The sequence below is a fragment of the Nilaparvata lugens genome, chromosome X, assembly GCF_014356525.2.
Source record: "Nilaparvata lugens isolate BPH chromosome X, ASM1435652v1, whole genome shotgun sequence".
Lineage (NCBI taxonomy): Eukaryota > Metazoa > Arthropoda > Insecta > Hemiptera > Delphacidae > Nilaparvata > Nilaparvata lugens.
The window spans coordinates 105,215,742-105,236,305 of NC_052518.1; the positions used below are offsets into that span (position 1 = coordinate 105,215,742).

Consider the following 20,564-nt stretch of genomic DNA (forward strand, 5'->3'; position numbering starts at 1 on the left):
TTAATACTTTTTTATTCTCTCAAATGACAATAAGATGATATTATCATAAATGTTTCAATTATTGAATAATGAACACAAATAATGAAAAGTTTTTTGATCAGCTGTTTTTTGATCACCTTTCTTAGTTCCATGTTAGCGGCTGGAAAGGGTACTTTGGCCTAGGCCGGAAAGAAACCTGTTCTGACGTCAGACGAGAGTCTTCTGCAAACAATGTCTTTCAGATCTACGTAGGGACTGGAAAACAGCTGCTTTCTGTGCAGTGTGGCGAAAAAACTATAAAATTAAACACAGATTAGTGTGAAGTTTCAGCTATTTAGAATTATTCAGGAATTATGTTTCATTTCGTCAAAGAAAAACGTTTCCAATGATAGAAATGAGAAAATAAAGACTATCATAAAAACTGTGACTACGCCCCGTTTTGGAAAGCCAATTTTCTGACTCCAGCTGTTTAAAGTCTAGAACTTTAGATGAATCCTGAGCTCGGAAACCGGCCCCTAGTGTTCTCTACCAGTGGCGAACGCTGGAGGGGGTAGGGTACATGGGGAACTAATATTTATTTTGTGTTCAGTTTTCCTAGTTATCTAAGGCTAGTTACACACAGATCGAGTTTTGGACGTTTGTTTTTTTGCCGTCCTCATGAATCAGATTGAAAATATGATGTGAAACAGATGATGTTTGTCCTTGATAGTTCCTCTTAATCTGATTGAATCCATGAGGACGGCAAAAAAATAGAAGACCAAAAATCGATGTGTGTGTAACTGGCTTGAAAGTTTCTGGAACGTGGGTTTGGAAGACTTAAATAGATTTTTGGATACCTCCGTCTCTCTTCGCTATCATAGATAAATGCGAGTAGGATATATCCACACTTGTATCCTCTTTCTCCCCTGTTCGTCATCAACAATTTTAAGGCTGTGCAAAGGCTAAAAATAAAATTTCTACTAGTGATATTTTTCAAAGTTTTTCGATTTGTATATCATGAAGCCATTTAAAATGGAAAAGTTTTCACGGGAAAACATTTTTTTCCGATCATTACTTTTTGAGATATGAGCGCCTAAAGTTCAAATTTTTGGGACAGAACATTTCTAATTCGGTAAGAGTTAAATCCATGAGATTTGGTGGATAAATTCTTCATGGTATTGATGATTGAATAAAACAAAAAATTCCTAAAAATATCAATTTTTGATAAAGTTATTCAATTTACCAAAAATAGCTTTTCTTTAGTTATTTTTGGTAATTTTTAGTAAATTGAATAACGTTATCAAAAATTGATATTCTCAGGGAATTTTTTGTTTTATTCAATCATCAATACCATGAAGAATTTATCCACTTAATCTCTTGGATTTATCTCTTACCGAATTCGAATTGTTCTGTACCAAAAAATTGAACTTAAGGCGCTCATATCTCAAAAAGTAAAGATCGGAAAAGAAATGTTTTCCTAAGAAAACTTTTTCATTTTGATAGCTTGATGATATACAAATCGGAACACTTTGAAAAATATCACCAGTAGAAAGTTTATTTTTAGCCATTTCACAGCCTTAATAATAGTCTCCACAACCTTTGTAATTTGTGTTATCCCAGCTTAATAATAATTTTTCATGGTTATATGATTCAAAATAATTATTGCAGGAATGAGAGAACATGTTTTCTTTATGATGAAAACTAAAGTGAGGTCCACGTTATAATGACAGTATATTATTAGCATAGGTGTTGCTATCCTTGTCTATCATTCGACAAAGCCGATAGCAATATCCTTTCCCAGCTCCGTTGCCAGATCGTTTTTCAACTAATCAAAATCAAATCACTTTTTTATTTTGACATCATAAATGACACTTTACATTATATAACATTTTTGTAGATTAATAAACTTATCCAACTAGGATTTAACAAAACAAAATGAATTTTGTTACTATCATACAAAATCACTATAATTTATTAGTCAAAACAAAAATACTACTTGCTAAATTATAAAAAATGTGTTTGCAAGTAGGAGTCTCTTGTGAGAACAATTTATTTAATGCTACTACATTCACTCGCAGATCCACACACCATTCATGCAATTGAAGAATAGAAATTACATTTGTACAAGTGCTATTATTTTACAACTTAATTAATTAGTTACAATGAATAAACTTTAATAAGATCTGGTGAAATACTAATAAGCCATTTGAAATCTGTATTTTAAATGAAAAAAATTATTAGTCTTTTCAATTGAATGGGCACAGGTTGAAAAATTTGGGTCCAAGGAAAACAATGATTTTTGAAAAAAGGTTGTATGTGGTCTAGGAAGCCTTAAAATGATATTAGTTGCACTTCTTGTGATATATAGGTGATCCACCTACCTGCCTACTGCGACCACCTGATAACAAAAAGAAAGAAGACAGAACCTTAAAAACAAAAATATACCGCAGTGGTAGACATTTGTAAAATTGGAAGATTGTAAACGAGTGTTCTGTTCTACTAACACCTTTCATCACTCGGATTATTGATTTTTGTAAGGTGACTAGAGGCCTCAAATTGGTTTTATATGTAGAGCCCCAACAAGTTATACCAGAGTTAATTTTAGAGCAACCAAAGCAAAATACAATTCCTTCAAGACTGGCTGAGGGAGCATTTTTCTAAGAAAATAGAATTTTCTCAGGAGGATGAAAAGATATGTTCTCAGATTTTTAATATGATTAGACCAAGCCAGCCTATCATGAAGCACAACACCAAGATATTTTATGGAGTCGGACTGTATTACAATGTCGCAATCACAGTTTCTTCTCTTATCACAAGCACCATTATGAAATTTCAATTGTGATTGTAACTGCCAGGCGTTAGACATGGAGAAAAGCAAATATTAGTTTTTGATACATTGAGAGAGCCCGTGAAATTGAACCACAAAGCAATCTATTTAAATCTTCCTGAATCTTAATATAAAGATTTTCACTATCTTGGCTTTGTAACTAAGAAAGCCGTATCATCAGCAAATGAAACGGGGGATCCATTGAAGTTGCCCTGAAAAAGGTCAATTATGAAAATTAAAAATAGCACAGGACCCAAAACTGAGCCCTGTGGCACTCCATATTCAACAATGTCGAAGAATAATTTATTAACAAAATATTTTATCTCAATTATGAAAATTTGTAATTTAATCATTGAAAAATATACTTTCTTAACGATCAAAATATAAATCATTATTTATAATAAGTTAATAATATTATATCAGATATACCGGTACCAGCTATCCTCCATAGAAGACTGTGGCGAAGCAGAGAATCGGCAACGCTCCTCTCCTATCTTTCTCCACTGCCATTATAACGTGGACATCACTACAGTTTGAATCCATGTGATAAAGTAGCATTGATAATAGATTGGGAAAGTGACATTTCCAGCAGTTCAATTTCATACAGAATAATAAGATACTAATTTGATGGGGTCGCTATCAAAACAAAGCTCTTGTAGGTGTGAGGAAAACTGGCTAAATACATGTTCTTATGTGCATATGAGGATATGTGTATATGCTCATATATGCGTGTGTGTTTTGGTAGTCGAAAAACTGATATCGCTTCAACATATTCAATTTATTTATTTGTATCCAGATGTAAGGTAGAAAGGAGGGGAAGGAGTAGGATGAAAATAGGAGAAAAGGATGACAAGAGGAGTGAGGTACGGGTTTGCAGACGAACAGAGAGAGAGAGTGTGAGAGTGTTTTAGACAGATGTCGAGAGAGTGACAGACTTAGAGATAGTGAAAGAGAGTGTGTGAGAAGAGAGAGTGAGAGACGTAGAGATAGTTAAAGAGAGAGTGTGTGAGTTAGAGAGATGAGAAGAGAGAGTAAGAGAGTGTGAGAGACTCGTGGGAGGTGAATGGAGTAGGAGGATGTGGTGAAGGAGAAGAAAAAAGAGGAATTGTTAAAAAGTAAAGTGGAAAAAGAAACAGCAGAGGGGAAGGAGTAGAAGAGGTGGTGGAGGAGTAGGAGAAGGTGGAGGAGAAGAATGAGAAAAAGGATGAGGAGGAGGTGGAACAGAAGTATCAGGGGAGGAGGAATGAGGAAGAGGTTAAGAGGAATGAGGAGCAGTGAGAGGACGAGGAGGAGAGAGAGGAAGAGCAGAAGGAGGAAGAGGATAGGGATGAGGAGACGAAGAAGAAGATAAAAAAAGAAATTGGAGCTGTGAGAATAGGATGCGGAGAAGAGGATGATGATGATGGGGAAGAAGAAGAAGAAGAAGAAGAAGAAGAAGAGAGAAGAAGAAGAAAGAAGAGAAGAAGAAGAAGAAGAAGAAGAAGAAGAAGAAGAAGAAGAAGAAGAGAAGAAGAAGAAGAAGAAGAAGAAGAAGAAGAAGAAGAAGAAGAGAAGAAGAAGAAGAAGAAGAAGAAGAAGAAGAAGAAGAAGAAGAAGAAGAAGAAGAAGAAGGAAGAAGAAGAAGAATAAGAAGAAAAAGAAGAAGAAGAAGAAGAGAAGAAGAAGAAGAAGAAGAGAAGAAGAAAAAAAAGAAGAAGAGAAGAAGAGAAGAAGAGAAGAAGAAGAAGAAAAAGAAGAACAATAAAAAGGAGAAGAAGAAGTAAAAGAGGAAAAACACAACAAAGACTACAAAGAAGAAGGCGGAAAAAGAGGTGATGAAGAAAAGAAGAGAAGAATTAGGAGAAGGGAGACTAGATGAAGAAGTAGAAATGGAAAAAAAAAGATGAAGAATAAGCAGAAAAAGAGGATGATGATGAAGAAGAAAAAGAAGAGGAGGTAGTAGCAGCCTACGCATTGTGTAGACGGCAATATATTTCTGAAGGCGAAGAAAACAAAATGCGAAGGGGCAAATCCACACAGGTGCCATTTACATCGAACCCGTAAACAAGGCTATGGTTGGGGGGGTTGAAGGGGGTTTACGAGCCAAAGGCACCCCCCCTTGTGCTTGGGATTAGGGCGCTTCGCCCCCAAAGGCCCCAATGGCAGGCTTCTCAGGATTTCCTTGGATTCATTGCAATGTCAAACTCATAAACAGAGATCCTAGTCTTTCGATCTGCAGTCCTATCATAGCCACATTAGTTTCGGATTCAATTTCCCTCTCACGCTACCAGATTAATCTATCATTTTGTTTTTATACACCTCATCTACTTTTTATGCCTTGTTCAGGCTTCGAGCCTATCACAAGCGACGTATAACAGATTCGTTGCCTCACATACATGGGCCCACTAAATCATAAAATAGCTACTGTGTTTTTTTATATTCTTCCGAGATATGAGTTTCGCCTCACCCGTGTTCATTTATTTCATTTATTCACAGTCACAAATCATTATATTATACAACTAGCAGGTAACCCGTGCTCTGCAACGGTCCAATTGAAACTTGACAAACTGAAAACCTGACCTTCTGAGATCAGTTCAAACATTTGAAAACAGAAAAGTTCTAATTTAGATTGTTTACAAACCAAATTCAATGATAAAATAACACTCATCAATCATTTAAAACTGTAAAATAGTGATTAACTATAAAAACTATGATATACTCTAATTTAGAATGATATAAACTATTTATTTATTTATTCATGGAGACAACAGGTAAAACCCCATTTTGCCTCCTCCACACTATACAATAATTTCCAACATAATACAATTTTCAATGAAAAGAAGATAGAAAATATGAGAAAATAATAAATTATAGAAATAGCTAATTATAAAATTATGAGAATGAAATAAGACGAAAAATAGAAGAAATATACAGTCGTATATAGAATAATAAAAATACATTAACTGAACTCAATAAGAAAAAAATGCACACATACCTCAGTAAACTATAATCATTACTAGTATATAGACAAGAGGAAAAAAGTGTCTGTGTAATGTACTACCACTAGCCTTCATGAGGATAATTGAATAAAAGAAATGCAAGCGCAAATCACGAAATGATGGACCACATACTACAACACTAAATCATATGAAATCCTTCTGAATTTGGAAGGGGAGAACCAGAAGATGTCCAAGTGCTCTGAATAAGTATTGAAAATTATTTGAGCTCTACTTAAAGGAAAGTTATAATGGTAATATCATGTAAAGGAAAGAAATACCATGTAATGTCAACAAATCAGATTATTTTGATCAAGTCGATTAAAATTTCTAGATTAATATTTTTTCTTGTGAGAAAAGCTGATTGATTGCAAATAGTTGAACAGATGAAACGAATTCTGTCTCTCTTCCACACTGCACTCGCATCTTCTGTTATCGACGGACGACAAAATTATCATATGTTTTTCCAAGGATGAATAATTATTATCCTTTTCATGTCCTTCAGCGAGTTTTCCAAGGGATGAGACCTAGTGCAATCGAATTTTTATATCATAAATCTAATATGTTCCAAATATCGTAAAAATCGTTAGAGCCGTTTTCGATATCCTTTGGACATAAATAAATAACCAGATATAAAAATGTGGTGTGGTACACTCACACAACTTTCCTTGCTCATTCAACAGTGAGCCTCATTCTCAAACGAGAATAATTTAGCGGAATAACATGATAACGATTGGCGGCATATATTATAACAACATATTTGCAACTAGGCGACTTTGCGACTACTGTATATGTGTATGTATAATTGTTTTCATAGTACTTTTTCCTTTGTGTGAATTTTCAAATTCGATGATTTTTTTAAAAGTTGTCAAAACAACTGTTCTACAGATGAAATATCTTGACTATGACTGTGTTCTTTTTATAAACTGCTCTACCTACCTACCTCATGCACGAGAAGGAGGTTACAAAGTCCATTTTTCGAGGATGGGGTGGACCCCCATCAGTTTCCCAGGAAAAAGACTCATGCCGGTTGATAGAGCTGATAAATAACTATACAGGGTATGAATTTGAAAAAAATCGAAAAAAACGATTTTGAGAAAATCGTGAAAAACATGCTTTTTTAGTAACTGTCATATTCTCAAGAATATTACGGAGCTCCTGCAATTTTCCCAAAAATGAGACTCATGTCAGTTGATAGGGCTTATGAATAGCTATCCATGGTATAAATTTGGAGAAAATCGTTAGAGCCGTTATCGAGAAAACCGTGAAAAACATGGTTTTTTAGTCATTATCCGCCATTTTTCTAAAGAATATTACGGAGCTCCTGACATTTTCCCAGAAATGAGACTAATGTCAGTTGATAGGGCTTATAAGTAGCTATCAATAGTATAAATTTGAAGAAAATCGTTAGAGCCGTTTTCGAGAAAACCGCGAAAAACATGGTTTTTCAGTAATCATCCGCCATTTTTTTCGCCATCTTGAATTGAATTTTTTTGAATTTCTTATTGTCGGATTCTCATGGTATAAAGACCTTAAGTTTAAGATTTCAAGTCAATCGGTTAATTGGGAATGGAGTAATCGTGTTCACAGACATACACACACAGAGACCAACACCCAAAAATCATGTTTTTGAACTCAGGGGACCTTGAAACGTATAGAAAACATGAAATTAGGGTACCTTAAATTTTTTTGGAAAGCAATACTTTCCTTACCTATAGTAATAGGGCAAGGAAAGTAAAAATAACCAGATAAATATAAAAATGTATACAGAAATTGCTCGCTTAATATAATAGGATATGCAAAATTCCAAGTTAATCAGTTGAATAGTTCAGACGTGAATTTCCTATCCTGCACTTGTATAAGCCAATTCTTTCTTTCATTATTTGATACACTAGCAGGTAAGCTGTAGCCTACTCCGCGAAAGTCAGTTTAAAGCACAAATACATCGAATTGAATGAATAATTATTATTGAACGAAAATCCCAATTAAATGCTTATTAATCATTAATTAGCATTTTACCAAATTAAACTTCCAATTTATTTCCATCTGTAGATCGAATTTAGCTTTGTATAGTGTGGTCCACGTTATAATGGCAGTGTAGAAAGATAGGAGAACAACGTTGCCGATCCTCACTGTCTTGACAATGCCTTCTTGACGGTAGCTGATACAGGTTTATTGATGTAATATTAATTGTTATTTTCGTTCAAAATAATCAGTTATATTTTATTGAGCAAGAAATTATATTTTTCAATATTTCATAATATATTTTCACTAGCCGTCAGGCTCGCTTCGCTCGCCATATCAGGCGATATAATATTCCCAGGAATAGCTCTGGACCCCCGTAGAAAAATGAGATCGGCGGGCTCGCTTCGCACGCCATATCAGGCGATATAATACTCCCAGGAATAGCTCTGATTGAAGTAGCAGTGCCCAATAAATTTTTCCGCGATAAATGCATTTCAATCTTCGACTACAAAGTCAACTCATCTTAATGCCAACCTGACAAAATTATTAATTTAGTTACCAGTTAACAACTGTTTCGAAGAGGTACTCTCTCTAGATTATAGTTCTATATTAACATATGGTATGGACATTTTACAATTATAATTAAGAGAGTAAGAAGAATATACATGCTAAAAGACGAAATTCAAACCCTTAAAAACCACCCTTAGAGTTAAAAGATTTCTTAGTGCGCCTCTAAAGGGCCAACTGAACATACCTACCAAATTTGAACGTTTTTGGTTTGGTAGATTTTTAGTTCTGCGAGTGAGTGAGTCAGTCAGTCAGTTATTTTTACACACAAAAATAAACAATAAATAAATAAATAAATATATATATATATATATATATATATATATATATATATATATATATATGAGAATAGTTGTTTACTAAGCACTTCCGAAAGCAGAAGTGGAAGGTGATAGCTCTAGCAAATCTGAGGTAATCTGAATATCAGGAAATTGTCCAAGTATTTTTATTTTTATTCTGATTTGTCTAAATAACCTAAAAGATGATGTTCAATTATGTGGGAGGTTGTGTTTATACTTTTTTATTCTTTCAAATGACAATTGGATGATATAATTATAAATGTTGTAATTATTGATTAATGAACACAAATAATGAAAAGTTTTTTGATCAGCTGTTTTTTTGATCACCTTTCTTAGTTCCATGTTAGTGGCTGGAAAGGGTACTCTTTCCGGCCTAGGCCGGAAAGAAACCTGTTCTGACGTCAGACGAGAGTCGTCTGCAAACAATGTCTTTCAGATCTACGTAGGGACTGGAAAACAGCTGCTTTCTGAGTTTCTGTGCAGTGTGGCGGAAACATCTTTTACTGGTACGAAGTGTTCTCTTAGTAATAGCATCTCATACATATAAAAAGTAATTGCTCTTAACCCAAGTGTAAATATCCTGTTTTACTCTTTTAGATGTTTGGCACAGTCAATATGGAGTTGGAACACACATCACAAACAATAAACATCAACAAAGAATTAGTTCTATACATAAATGATACATGAATAGATATAGCCTATGAATATATTTAAACATTGGAATAAATTATAAAAAAGAAAGGCTCTCCATATTCAAATCATGCCATTCTTGGAGTGAATATAGTGGTTTGGATTTCAGGAACTTGTACATTATAGTTTTAAATTTTCTAAAACTAACATTTCTAGCATCTAATGGTAACTTATTGAATAATTTTATACACATATAATCAAAGTTCATTTGAGTCTTAGTCAATCTAGCCTGCGTTACCTGCAGCTGATACCTAATTCTTGTGATGTGACTATGAATATCTTTACAAGCAGGTAACCCGTGCTCCGCAAGGGTCTATTTTACAACTGAAAACTTGACGTAATGAAATCTTGTAATCTTGACGTAATTGAAAACAGGCTTATAACCATCCACGGTTAATTAAGAATTTATATGCAAAATTTCAAGTTAATCAGTTGAGTAGTTGAGACGTGATGATGCGTCAAACATAATTTTCCTATCCCGTACGTGTATAAGCCAGTTCTTTCCTTTATTATAGTAAAGATTTTACTGTTCACGTATATAGTTTTTCTTCTGATATATCAGATAATATCATGTTGTATATTTTATGGAAATGAAACAATAAAATTTCACTTGATTTGATATTACTAGGTTATTATTTTATCGTGATTGCTTGGGAGTAATCTCGATATGAAAATAGTTTGAATTGTAGCCTGACTGGGAAAGACGGTGCTCCAACTGTTTTCGAACGTTCGTTCTCCAGCTATGACATGAAAGTATCAGCCAAGTATTGTGCGGTCTGAGTTCTCATTATGCTCTCCCATTGTCTGCAGTGATTGCGCCAGACAATAGGCACAAAGAGCTATGATTACTGCCAGCCTCTCTCCTTTCAATACTACAACGGTAATTATAGCGGCCCTGTCAAGGGGGGAGGGAAGGGGTAGACCCTTGGGGGAGACCACTCGACTTGGACTTGTACAAACGGACACTGCTATCACTGCCACAACAATTGCAACGTCTGTTCAACCATCCAAAACAACACCACTTTCCCCAATTTCTTCTCAGTCAACATCTCTCTAGTTTAGCAACCATCCCTCAACTCAACGTGACCGTCAATAGTGATTCCAGCGGCTATTTCGCCCCAAGCCTCAATCCGCCACAACCTATCAGCCTACTTATTCATTTGGCCGGTTTGTGATTAGACGAACGGGGCATAATGGATGTTGCACACTTACAATGGAAAGTATTGGAGAGAATGGTTTGCTTCTGAATAATTTTGCACGAAAACTAGAAAATTTCAGTTGCCACTTTTTCTCACTCTTATAATGATCTTAACAATTATATTGAAAAAGATTATTCAATTTAAATAAACCGAACAGCCTTAAAGTTGAATAGAATAGAAAATAGAATGACTTGTTTATTTTATGACGTGGTGAAGTTTGGACAGTAATTTGCACTCTACCATCTAACCAATTAACACATACAGTGTAATTTGGTTATTGCGGCTTCTGTCCACTCTATCATCTAACCAATTAACACATACAGTGTAATTTGGTTATTGCGGCTTCTATCGTAGCATCAACACGAATATGACGTCAGATATAGGTCCCGCCAAACTATATAATTAAACGAAAATCCTGATTAAATGCTGTAAATCACCCTGAAGACAACTGCTACTGCAAATATTGACAACGGGGTTAACAGCTAGATGAAAATTCGATGAGAGCTACTATCTAAAAATTATTTGTCAGCCTGGGAATCGAACCCGGTACCTCCTGATTGCTAGTCAGGAATGCTTACCCTTACACCAAACTGACAATCTCTGGATAGCAGCGCTCATTTTATACGAAGCCATAGCGGCCAGCCAGTCTATAGATAGAAGTTATTAGAATTGCATTTGTTCAAATGCTAATAATCAAGCTACTACTAGTAGTTCTATGAACAGTAGACCTCGCGCAGTTATAAACCGCAGCCTCCACTTAAACTGTTCATCATAGTAAATCCTGTCTGTATGTCGTGTCAGCGAGATATCGGTGTGAAAACGCCTAATAGCTGTTGGGGTTGGTGTATCAAAAATTTAACATCAAAAGCTAATCTCCTTGAAATTGAAATTTGAAATTGAAATTGAAATTTATTGCCAAAACAAAATTACAGTATTATAATATATTAAGTTACAAAGTGTTAAACAAATAAGCAAAACTCAAACTTAATTATTAGATCAAAACTTAATTTATCTTTATTTTGGCGACTGCTGGCATAAGTAAGAACTTGAGAGCCAGCAGTGAGTCTACATTATTAGATTTAACAAGTTTAGCGCTTAACTAAAATTTGTAGAATACTTATTCTATTTGGCTTTTTAAATAATTATATATATATATATATATATATGATTGAACATCATCAAAAACTTACGAATAACTAAAGAATACTTAAGAGTAACTAAATCTATTGTAGCGTTAATTTAAAAAAGAAATTCCTGTTTATCCACTCTTCCACAGTTTTGTGATATTTACCAGTTGGTTTTTCTATAATGAAATTTGACGGAACTAAGTTGATGAAAAGATTACAGTAATAAAAGAATTGATGCCTACATGTAGTGAGCTTGATCAAATGCATATTGTATCTATTGAAATGATTTACTCGCATATTGTAAGGGGTAGTGCGAGCTGAAAATAGAGAGTGATTCTTGTTTATGTAGAGTATTACGGTTTTCATGAACGTTTGCCTCAATGTTGGTACATCAAGTTCAATAAAAATATCTCGGCTTGGGTACAAACGTGGTCTCCCTAGAGCTGCTCTTATAATATGTTTTTGGAGGACAAACAGTTTTCTCAAGTGCGTATCAAAAGCTCCACCCCACACCTCAATGATATATTGGAATAAGGAATGTGCATATGCAAAATAAATTTTTCTTATTATCTCCCTGTTTTTAATTTTATTTATTTTATAGAAAATATAGATGAGATATTTCAATTTTGAGCAGAGGTACTCTAGGTGAATGTTCCATTTGATATGGCGATCTACAAAAATACCAAGATATTTTATAGATTGCACTCTTTCCAAAGGTATATTTTCGTGGGCGACCTCATTCATTATTTGGGTGCCATTGTTATTTTTCTTTGATTTTTTTATAGAAAGTTCAAGATCTATTGATGGTTGACCAATTACGGTGGGTGAGAAAGTTATATATTTAGTTTTCTTTGCATTTAGGGTTAGTATATGATCTTCAAGCCATTGTTGAACTATTTTCAAACCATTATTTGCAACTTTGAACGTTTCTTCCCATGTGTCTCCGCTAAAAATCAAAGTTGTATCGTCGGCGAAAGATAAAATAGTACAATTTTCAAGGTTTAATTTTAACAGGTCGTTTACATAGATGAGAAACAAAATCGGGGATAGTACTGTCCCTTGAGGAGTACCGAACTGAGAGGTGTAACTGATGTCTGTCTGTCCATTTAAAGTGAGATACTGTTTCCTATTCGACAAGTAACTTGAGAATAACTTATTCACAGAACCTCTTACACCACCCTGTCCAGTTTATAGAGGAGTATGTTGTGAGGAACTGTATCAAAGGCCTTGGATAAGTCCATAAAAATAGCCAGTGTTTTTTTGTTTCTATTAAAGTTATCAAAAATTATATTGTTGAGATGGATTACCGCATCTTTGGTTGAACTATTTGCTTGGAAACCATATTGATTGTTGTCAATGATTTTATGTTTATCTAGGAAACTCATTAATCTGATTTTCAAAATTTTTTCTAGTATTTTAGAAATATTACTCATTAAACTAATCGGTCTGTAACTATCCGGGTTTCCAAGGTCTCCAGTTTTTGGTAATGGTATAATTTTAGCTTCTTTGAATTTTTTAGGGAAATATCCTTCGCTCAAACATTTGTTAAATATATGAACTAAAGGTGAGGTTATAGAGGGTGATATTTTTTTGAGGAAAGGTCCTGTAAAGTTATCAACACCTGGTGTAAATTTATTCTTGAGTTGATCTATTAATAACTCTATTTCATAATCGTTTGTGGGAATGAGGAAGATACTTTTTACATTAGGATTTGCTATTGACTTGGGAATCTCTATATTGTCTGTATTATCGGTTATCTTTCTAGCGAACGATTCTCCAACACCAGCGAAATATTTATTAAGAGTAGTAGCATCTAGATTTATTGATTTTGAATTTTTTTTCAAGTCGAGTAGTTCATTAATGTATTTCCAGGTTTTTTAGAATCGTTTTTGTGTTCCTCGAATTTACAGTTAAAATAATTAATCTTGCTTTTTTTTATCAGGGTATTGAGTGTATTTCTGTATCTCTTATATTGATTTATCAATTCTAAGTTATTGGGGTTTTTTAATAATTTTCTATGTAATTTATCTCTCTCCCGTATTGACGCGACTAAGGCTGGAGTAATCCATTTTTTTATAGGTTTTTTCTTGTTACTTATTTTTATGGTTTTAGTTCTAGCATGAGTTAGGTCTGTTAGTTTTTTAACAAAGTAGTCCACCATCTCGTCAATATCCATTGAATCATATATCTCTTTCCATGATTCTTTTTGTAAATCAGAGATTAGATTTACATAATCAATTATGCTTTTTGATCCTACATCGATATGTGCTGGTTCCTCATTAATATTCCTATTGAAATGCAGCGAAACACTGAAATGGTCCGTAATATTTGTTTTCAGAATAGTCCCTCTAACAACATTATTATTGTTATTATTCTCTCCTCCCTTGTAAAATATGTGATCGATACAAGTACTGATGCCATTTACAGACCTAGTTGGTTTATTGATAAAAGATTTGAAACCATTAATATGCATTGTGCTCAAATATTCATTTGAAAGGCTATTATTAGCAAGAATATTTAAATTCATATCACCCAATACTATTATGTTGTAAATATCTTTCATACTTTTCAGAAATTCGTCTAGACTTTCGATAAAAGTTTTTAAGTTGAGGGATGGTGAACGATATATTGTAATTATTAAATATTTCACGTCATTAATCCAGCAAGCCATACCAATACAGTTAGCTTCCTCAATATGGACATTAATAAGCTCAGTTTTGATATTATTTTCAATGAACAAGCATAATCCATCACATTTCGAGTGTTTACTATTAGCATGAAAAACATTGTAACCATCTAAGTTATAATTGAAGCAAGCATCGTCTGTGATCCACGTCTCGGTTAATGCAATCACATTGAAGCGAAACTTTATATTACCTATGTAGTGCACCAATTCCTCAAAATTTTTATTAATGCTTCTGATGTTGGTGTGTAGAATATTTAATTCCATGCCAACACTCTCAGACTGGTGAGGTAAAAAACTGAAAACATCATTTACTTCGATTGTATCGTGAAACCCTATAAGGTCGTCAATATTCCAATCAGACATAAACGTAAGAAAAGTGAATAAACGTATATTTTGTAAAATAAAATTTCAGAGTGGTTAAGAAATTAAAGTAAAATGAAAAAATATAGAGAAAAAAGTATCGGTTTTCCGATGAAAAGAAAAAAAAATAAAAATCAGAGAGAATCAAGACATGGCCAGCCCACCGGTCCAGACAAAATGAATGTATGTACATCGACTTGAAACCTACCAATTTAGTTCATGCACAGAAACCTGTGATCAATTCCATTTGAATAAAATAAAATAATATTACTGAGATAATAAGGACAAACAGAGAAGTGGAAATCAGCATTAATTTAATTGAATCAATTGTTAGAAAATATTTCCTGAAAGATCAGATTTTTTTCAGATTCAGGCCTACATACTTAATATACGGATTGCCATGTGAAAGATTTTTAAAATGATTTTGCTAACCAAAATTGTTTCAAAAATACATTATCTTGATTTTTATCAATGCGTATTAATCGGATAATGTTAAACAGGAAATCTATTTTCAATCCAAGTATTATTTTATCAATATTAAAGGCCTTCAATTCTTGAGATTCAGAAAGTAGTAGCAACAGAGGTAATCGTGTCAATAATCCTCATCAACTAGCGTACTAAATATACCTTGTAGATAAGATAGGAGAATTCATCATTTTTCTCATAATGATAAAATATTTTCAAATTATAATGATTTATTATTAGGAGTTATTATTCTCTCTTAACTAGGCTACAGCAAATTGAAAAGCAAAGAATAGTAATTACGTTACTACAAGTAATAGGCCTAGCATATTGGCAAAAAAAAACAAAAAAAAAATCAATTGAAACCTTTTCCACTTAATTGATACATTATTCTCAATTGATAGAATATAATTAATAATTATCGTATAGAATATAATATAATTATCATAATTGGAAGATAGCGGAATGGAAATTATTCCTAAATTTATTTCAACAATCATACGCAATAATAAATAGTCTATTTGAGCTCATCAAAATAAACAATAATTTACCTTGAGCAAAGTGATAAGAAAGAGCCATACTTTGCAACTGAAATTCAAATAAAATAATTTATAATGATAATACTCCTCCTTCTCTCTAATTAACTATTTCATTGAACGTTAAAATGTTAACTTAATCTGGACAAACAAATCATGGTTTTATGTGTCATAATTGGTATTTTCTTCATACAGAAATTGATCTATATTATTTCTTACTTACACCGACATTGTCCTTATTTCTATTTGTGAGCTTGTTGAGGTCCTCCTCACACCTGATAATATTAACAGGACCGCCGTCCTCGTACCTGACTTTGATTCGGCCCACTCGGTCGATCCACACATGTCGAAACCCATTCTCCCGTTGTATCATCTTGGCTCTGCCGAACAGCTTACGTCTCTCCGCCGTTATAGATTGGTTTATGTAGATTGGACTATTTCCCTGCATGTTGATATGTTGAGTTGAAAAGTCTCTACATTCTTTCCTCTTTTTGAGCAAGGCATCCTTATCTCCTCGACAGACAAAACGAACAATGATGCCGGGCGCGGTGTTGTCTCTTCTTCTGGGGAGGCGATGACATGCATCGATCGATCTGCGGTCCAGCTTCACATCCAATGCTTTCCCGATCTCCAGTATTCGACTCTGCACATCCTCGTTCTGCAACTCCGGAACACCGTATACTTCAAGGGTATTTCTCCGACCATATTGCTCCCGATCGTCATCTTTCATCTCCAATTCCCTAATTTTTCCGTTCAGAACTGAATTTTCATTTTGTAGTTCCCTAACAGTTCCTCTTAGTTTAGCAATTTCAGCAGCATTTTCATCCAAGGTCTTCCTACAAGCGGCTATATCAGATCCCAACTTTTCCAGCAACTCATCCTTAACCCGTGTTAATATACTATTTAATTGATCGACCGTTAGTGGATTATTGTCGGTACTTGAATTAGTGTTTGTTTTTGCCGGAGCACTGAGCTTGTTTACACCTGAGATAGATTTTACTGGAGTAGAGTCCGAATTGGCACGTTGGCGACGTAAATCACTTGAACATTTTTTACAAGTCCATGACTTTCCTGTGTCTTGAAATAATTCCAGATCATTGTCGGTGAGCTCAACACATACACCATGGAACACAATATTGCAGCTCGAACATTTTATTTTTGATTTTAATGCACGATTCATCTGCTGGTTACACACTCCGCAACTCATTTTTGTATGTCTAGTAGGAAATGTTAAACAAATGATCACACTGCAAATTACTCACAACCAAAAAATAAAGTCTCAATATTTAAAATAACTAACCGAGTTGCGGCCATGCACTAAGATTCCCTAAAAGCTTAGAAACATCGTAATTCAGTAATAAACGTGATTCAATGAAAACGAAAGCTGATAAGCCACAACCGATAAACGAACCTTTCGCCTCGAGCGCTGAACTACGACTGTCCTTCAAGACATACTTTCAACAGGACAGCCCGAGTTCAAAGCAGAGAAAGTTCGAGAGACAATGCTATATTATTTTAGTTATTAATTGCATGCGTTATTGCACGCTATCAATAGTTCATTTATTTATTCACAAGGGAGACAACGGGTTTCCCCAAATATGTCTCCTTAACAATAAAAATTGTACAGATACAAATGAAAAAAGAAAATAATGATAAAAATAATACGAACTTATGCAATAATAAATAATACAAACAACAAAAATACTACCTAATTCAAAAATGAAAATTACAAAGATTTCAATACGGTACTCATGAAAAAAGTAAAAATTAAACAACTTGAGAATTCAAAATTCCAAAACTTATAAAAAAATTAAAGAATATAATAAATAATGAACAAAAATTTTATCAATAGAATGGATAACATTAATAACTGAACGACGTCTCAAACCATATGCACATCCACACTGATACACAAACTATTTATTTGATCAGATCAAGCTTACACAAGATTTAATTATCATATAACGCTTTCTGGAATTTAGCGCGAGAAAACCAGGAGACATCTAGGCGCCCAGACAAGCTGTTATAAGTCCTTCACATCCTATTCAATAGTGCATAAAAATAGCATTCAATGAGGCATGCAATTTATAGTCTACACAGTTGCTGATTTTTTACCAAGTTACATTGAGATATTGAATTGCATGCGTCATGGCATGCGTTTTTTAATCCACTCGACAGCTGATTTATGAATAATATTCTATAGTATGATTTTTACGGTAATATTGGCGTATGAAGGAGGCTCCTTTTTCCTTTTATATTATCCTTGAAATGCAAAATTTCCAAAAAACCTTGTATATACGTCGACGCGCAATTAAAAAAGGAACATACCTGTCAAATTTCATGAAAATCTATTACCGCGTTTCGCCGTAAATGCGCAACATATGAAAATATAAACATTCAAACATTCAAACATTCAAACATTCAAACATTCAAACATTCAAACATTCAAACATTCAAACATTCAAACATTCAAACATTCAAACATTCAAACATTCAAACATTCAAACATTCAAACATTCAACATTCAAACATTCAAACATTCAAACATTCAAACATTCAAACATTCAAACATTCAAACATTCAAACATTCAAACATTCAAACATTCAAACATATTAAAACATTCAGACATTCAAACATTCAAACATTCAAACATTCAAACATCCAAACATTTAAACATTAAGAGAAATGCCAAACCATTGACTTAAATCTTAGACCTCACTTCGCTAGGTCAATAAAAACGATTATCCTAATCAAATGCTGTAAATTTCAAAATAACAGTTTTTAAATTGAACAATGGTGAACAATTGAACAAATTAACTCGGTTAACACCGAGAAAAATAGAATAATGATTTTAAAATCTGTAAATTTTACAATTTACAGCATTTAATTAGGATTTTCGTTTAATAATATATTATTCAAAGTACTAGATGGAATTTCACTTAATTTCTTAAACTAAGGTATATACAAAAAGCAGTTAGAATCATCTATATAAAAGCGAAAATGGCATTCACTCACTGACTGACTCACTCACTCGCAGAACTAAAAATCTACCGGACCAAAAACGTTCAAATTTAGTAGGTATGTTCAGTTGGCCCTTTAGAGGCGCTCTAAGAAATCTTTTGGCGATATTTTAACTCTAAGGGTGGTTTTTAAGGGTTTAAAGTTCGTCTTTTAGCATGTATATTCTTCTTATTCCAATATCTTAAAATTATAATTGAAATGTCCATACCATATGTTAATATAGAACTATAATCTAGAGAGAGTACCTCTTCGAAACATTTGTTCTCGTAACTAAATTAAAAGTTTTGTCAGGTTGGCATTAAGTTGAGTTGACTTTGTTAGGTTGGCACCAAGTTGAACAAGATTGAAATCCATTTATATTACTAGCCATCACGCTCGCTTCGCTCGCCATATCCGTTTAGCCAGATGTTCGGGGTGCAATAATGTTGTGTTAGAAGGAATTTGAAATAACGCCAAAGATACGCCCAAAATTAGCGTTTCTCAGCTTTCCTGCGTTTCCTCACCTTTTTCAATAATTGATGGAGATATATTAAAAAAATTCAGTACACAGGTTGAGCTGAGGTGGAAGAATTTTGTTCGCCAAAGATACGCCAATATAGTAACAGGTGTTTTTCGAGCTAAAATTGACATAATGCGTTCAAATTCGGTACAGAGGTTCCGCTGAGGTCTACATGCAGGCGAGCGAAGCGATCTCATTTTTGGACAATCCAGTCGGGGGTCTAGAATTCGGTACAGAGGCTCAGCTGAGGTCTACATGCAGGCGAGCGAAGCGAGCCCGCTGATCTCATTTTTGGACGATCCAGTCGGGGGTCCAGGGGGCGGAGCCCCCATGCTAGACGGATATGGCAAGCGAAGCGAGCCTGACGGCTAGTTATTTATATTAGAAAATAATAATCAATACACGCAAAGCAATCCATCAAATTAATGATCTTTCACTAGGTTCGCTTTATCTACAAATCCCCAAAAATTTAGTTGAAACCATTGATGTTGAACCAAAATATTGTGGCCTGTTAGTCTCTGTGTGAAATTGGGGAATGGAGGAGAAAGAAAGACAGAAGGAGTGAAGGGTCATACACAAACTCCGCCCCGCGATCAAATGGGAGTGGATCATGGCTCCTACACACTCGTACAGTTTGAACGTTGTGACGTCATCAATGTCACCCGCTCTCGCTCTGCGAAAGTAATAACTACATTACCCTCTCCGATAACCATTTCCGTTATTATTAACATTCATATTCTTATCACTAGTAGTTCTTTGAGCAGTAGACCTCGCGCAGTTATGAACCACAGCCTCCTCTAATACCGTCAGAGTGAATTCTGTCATGTCCTGTCGTGTTGGCGAGATATCGGTGTGTAAACGACTAATGGCTGTTTGGGTTGTTGTAACGACAATGCTAATAATTTGTTGTGGACCACTACTATCATCAATAGCTTACCGTGTTGAAAGCAGTGAAAAGTCAACAGAAAATAATATGCTTCTTCGAGTTATCAATTATTGCATGCAATTTAAAATCCACTCGACAACTGATTTATGATGAATAATTCAAAAGTATAATTTTTATTGGCGTATGAAGGAAGCTCCTTTTCCTTTTATATTATCCTTAAAATTGCAAAATTTCCAAACACCTTGTAAATACGTCGAACCGCAATTTAAAAGGAACATACCTGTCAAATTTCAGAAAAATCTATTGCCGCGTTTTGGCGTGAATATGGAACATAATAAACATAAAGAGAAATGCAAAACCATCTACTTGAATCTTAGACCTCACTTCCCTTGGTCAATTATCTCTTCTTCTTCTTTTTCTTCTTCTTCTTCTTCTTCTTCTTCTTTTTCTTCTCCTTCTTCTTCTTCTTCTTCTTCTTCTTCTTCTTCTTCTTCTTCATTTTCTTC

The 20,564-nt window shown here is 34.1% G+C and overlaps 1 protein-coding gene across 1 annotated transcript; it reads right to left on the reverse strand.

The window, feature by feature from the left end:
* Positions 1-15,859: 15,859 nt before the first annotated feature.
* Positions 15,860-16,381, reverse strand: LOC111060300. The gene has a single exon (XM_022347958.2). The coding sequence runs from the start codon at positions 16,379-16,381 to the stop codon at positions 15,860-15,862; it is 522 nt and encodes a 173-aa protein (XP_022203650.2).
* Between the last annotated feature and the right edge of the window lie 4,183 nt (positions 16,382-20,564).

Bases quoted from the DNA above. Each gene is read 5' to 3' on its own strand.
- LOC111060300 (XM_022347958.2), bottom strand. From the start codon at position 16,381: ATGAAAGATGACGATCGGGAGCAATATGGTCGGAGAAATACCCTTGAA.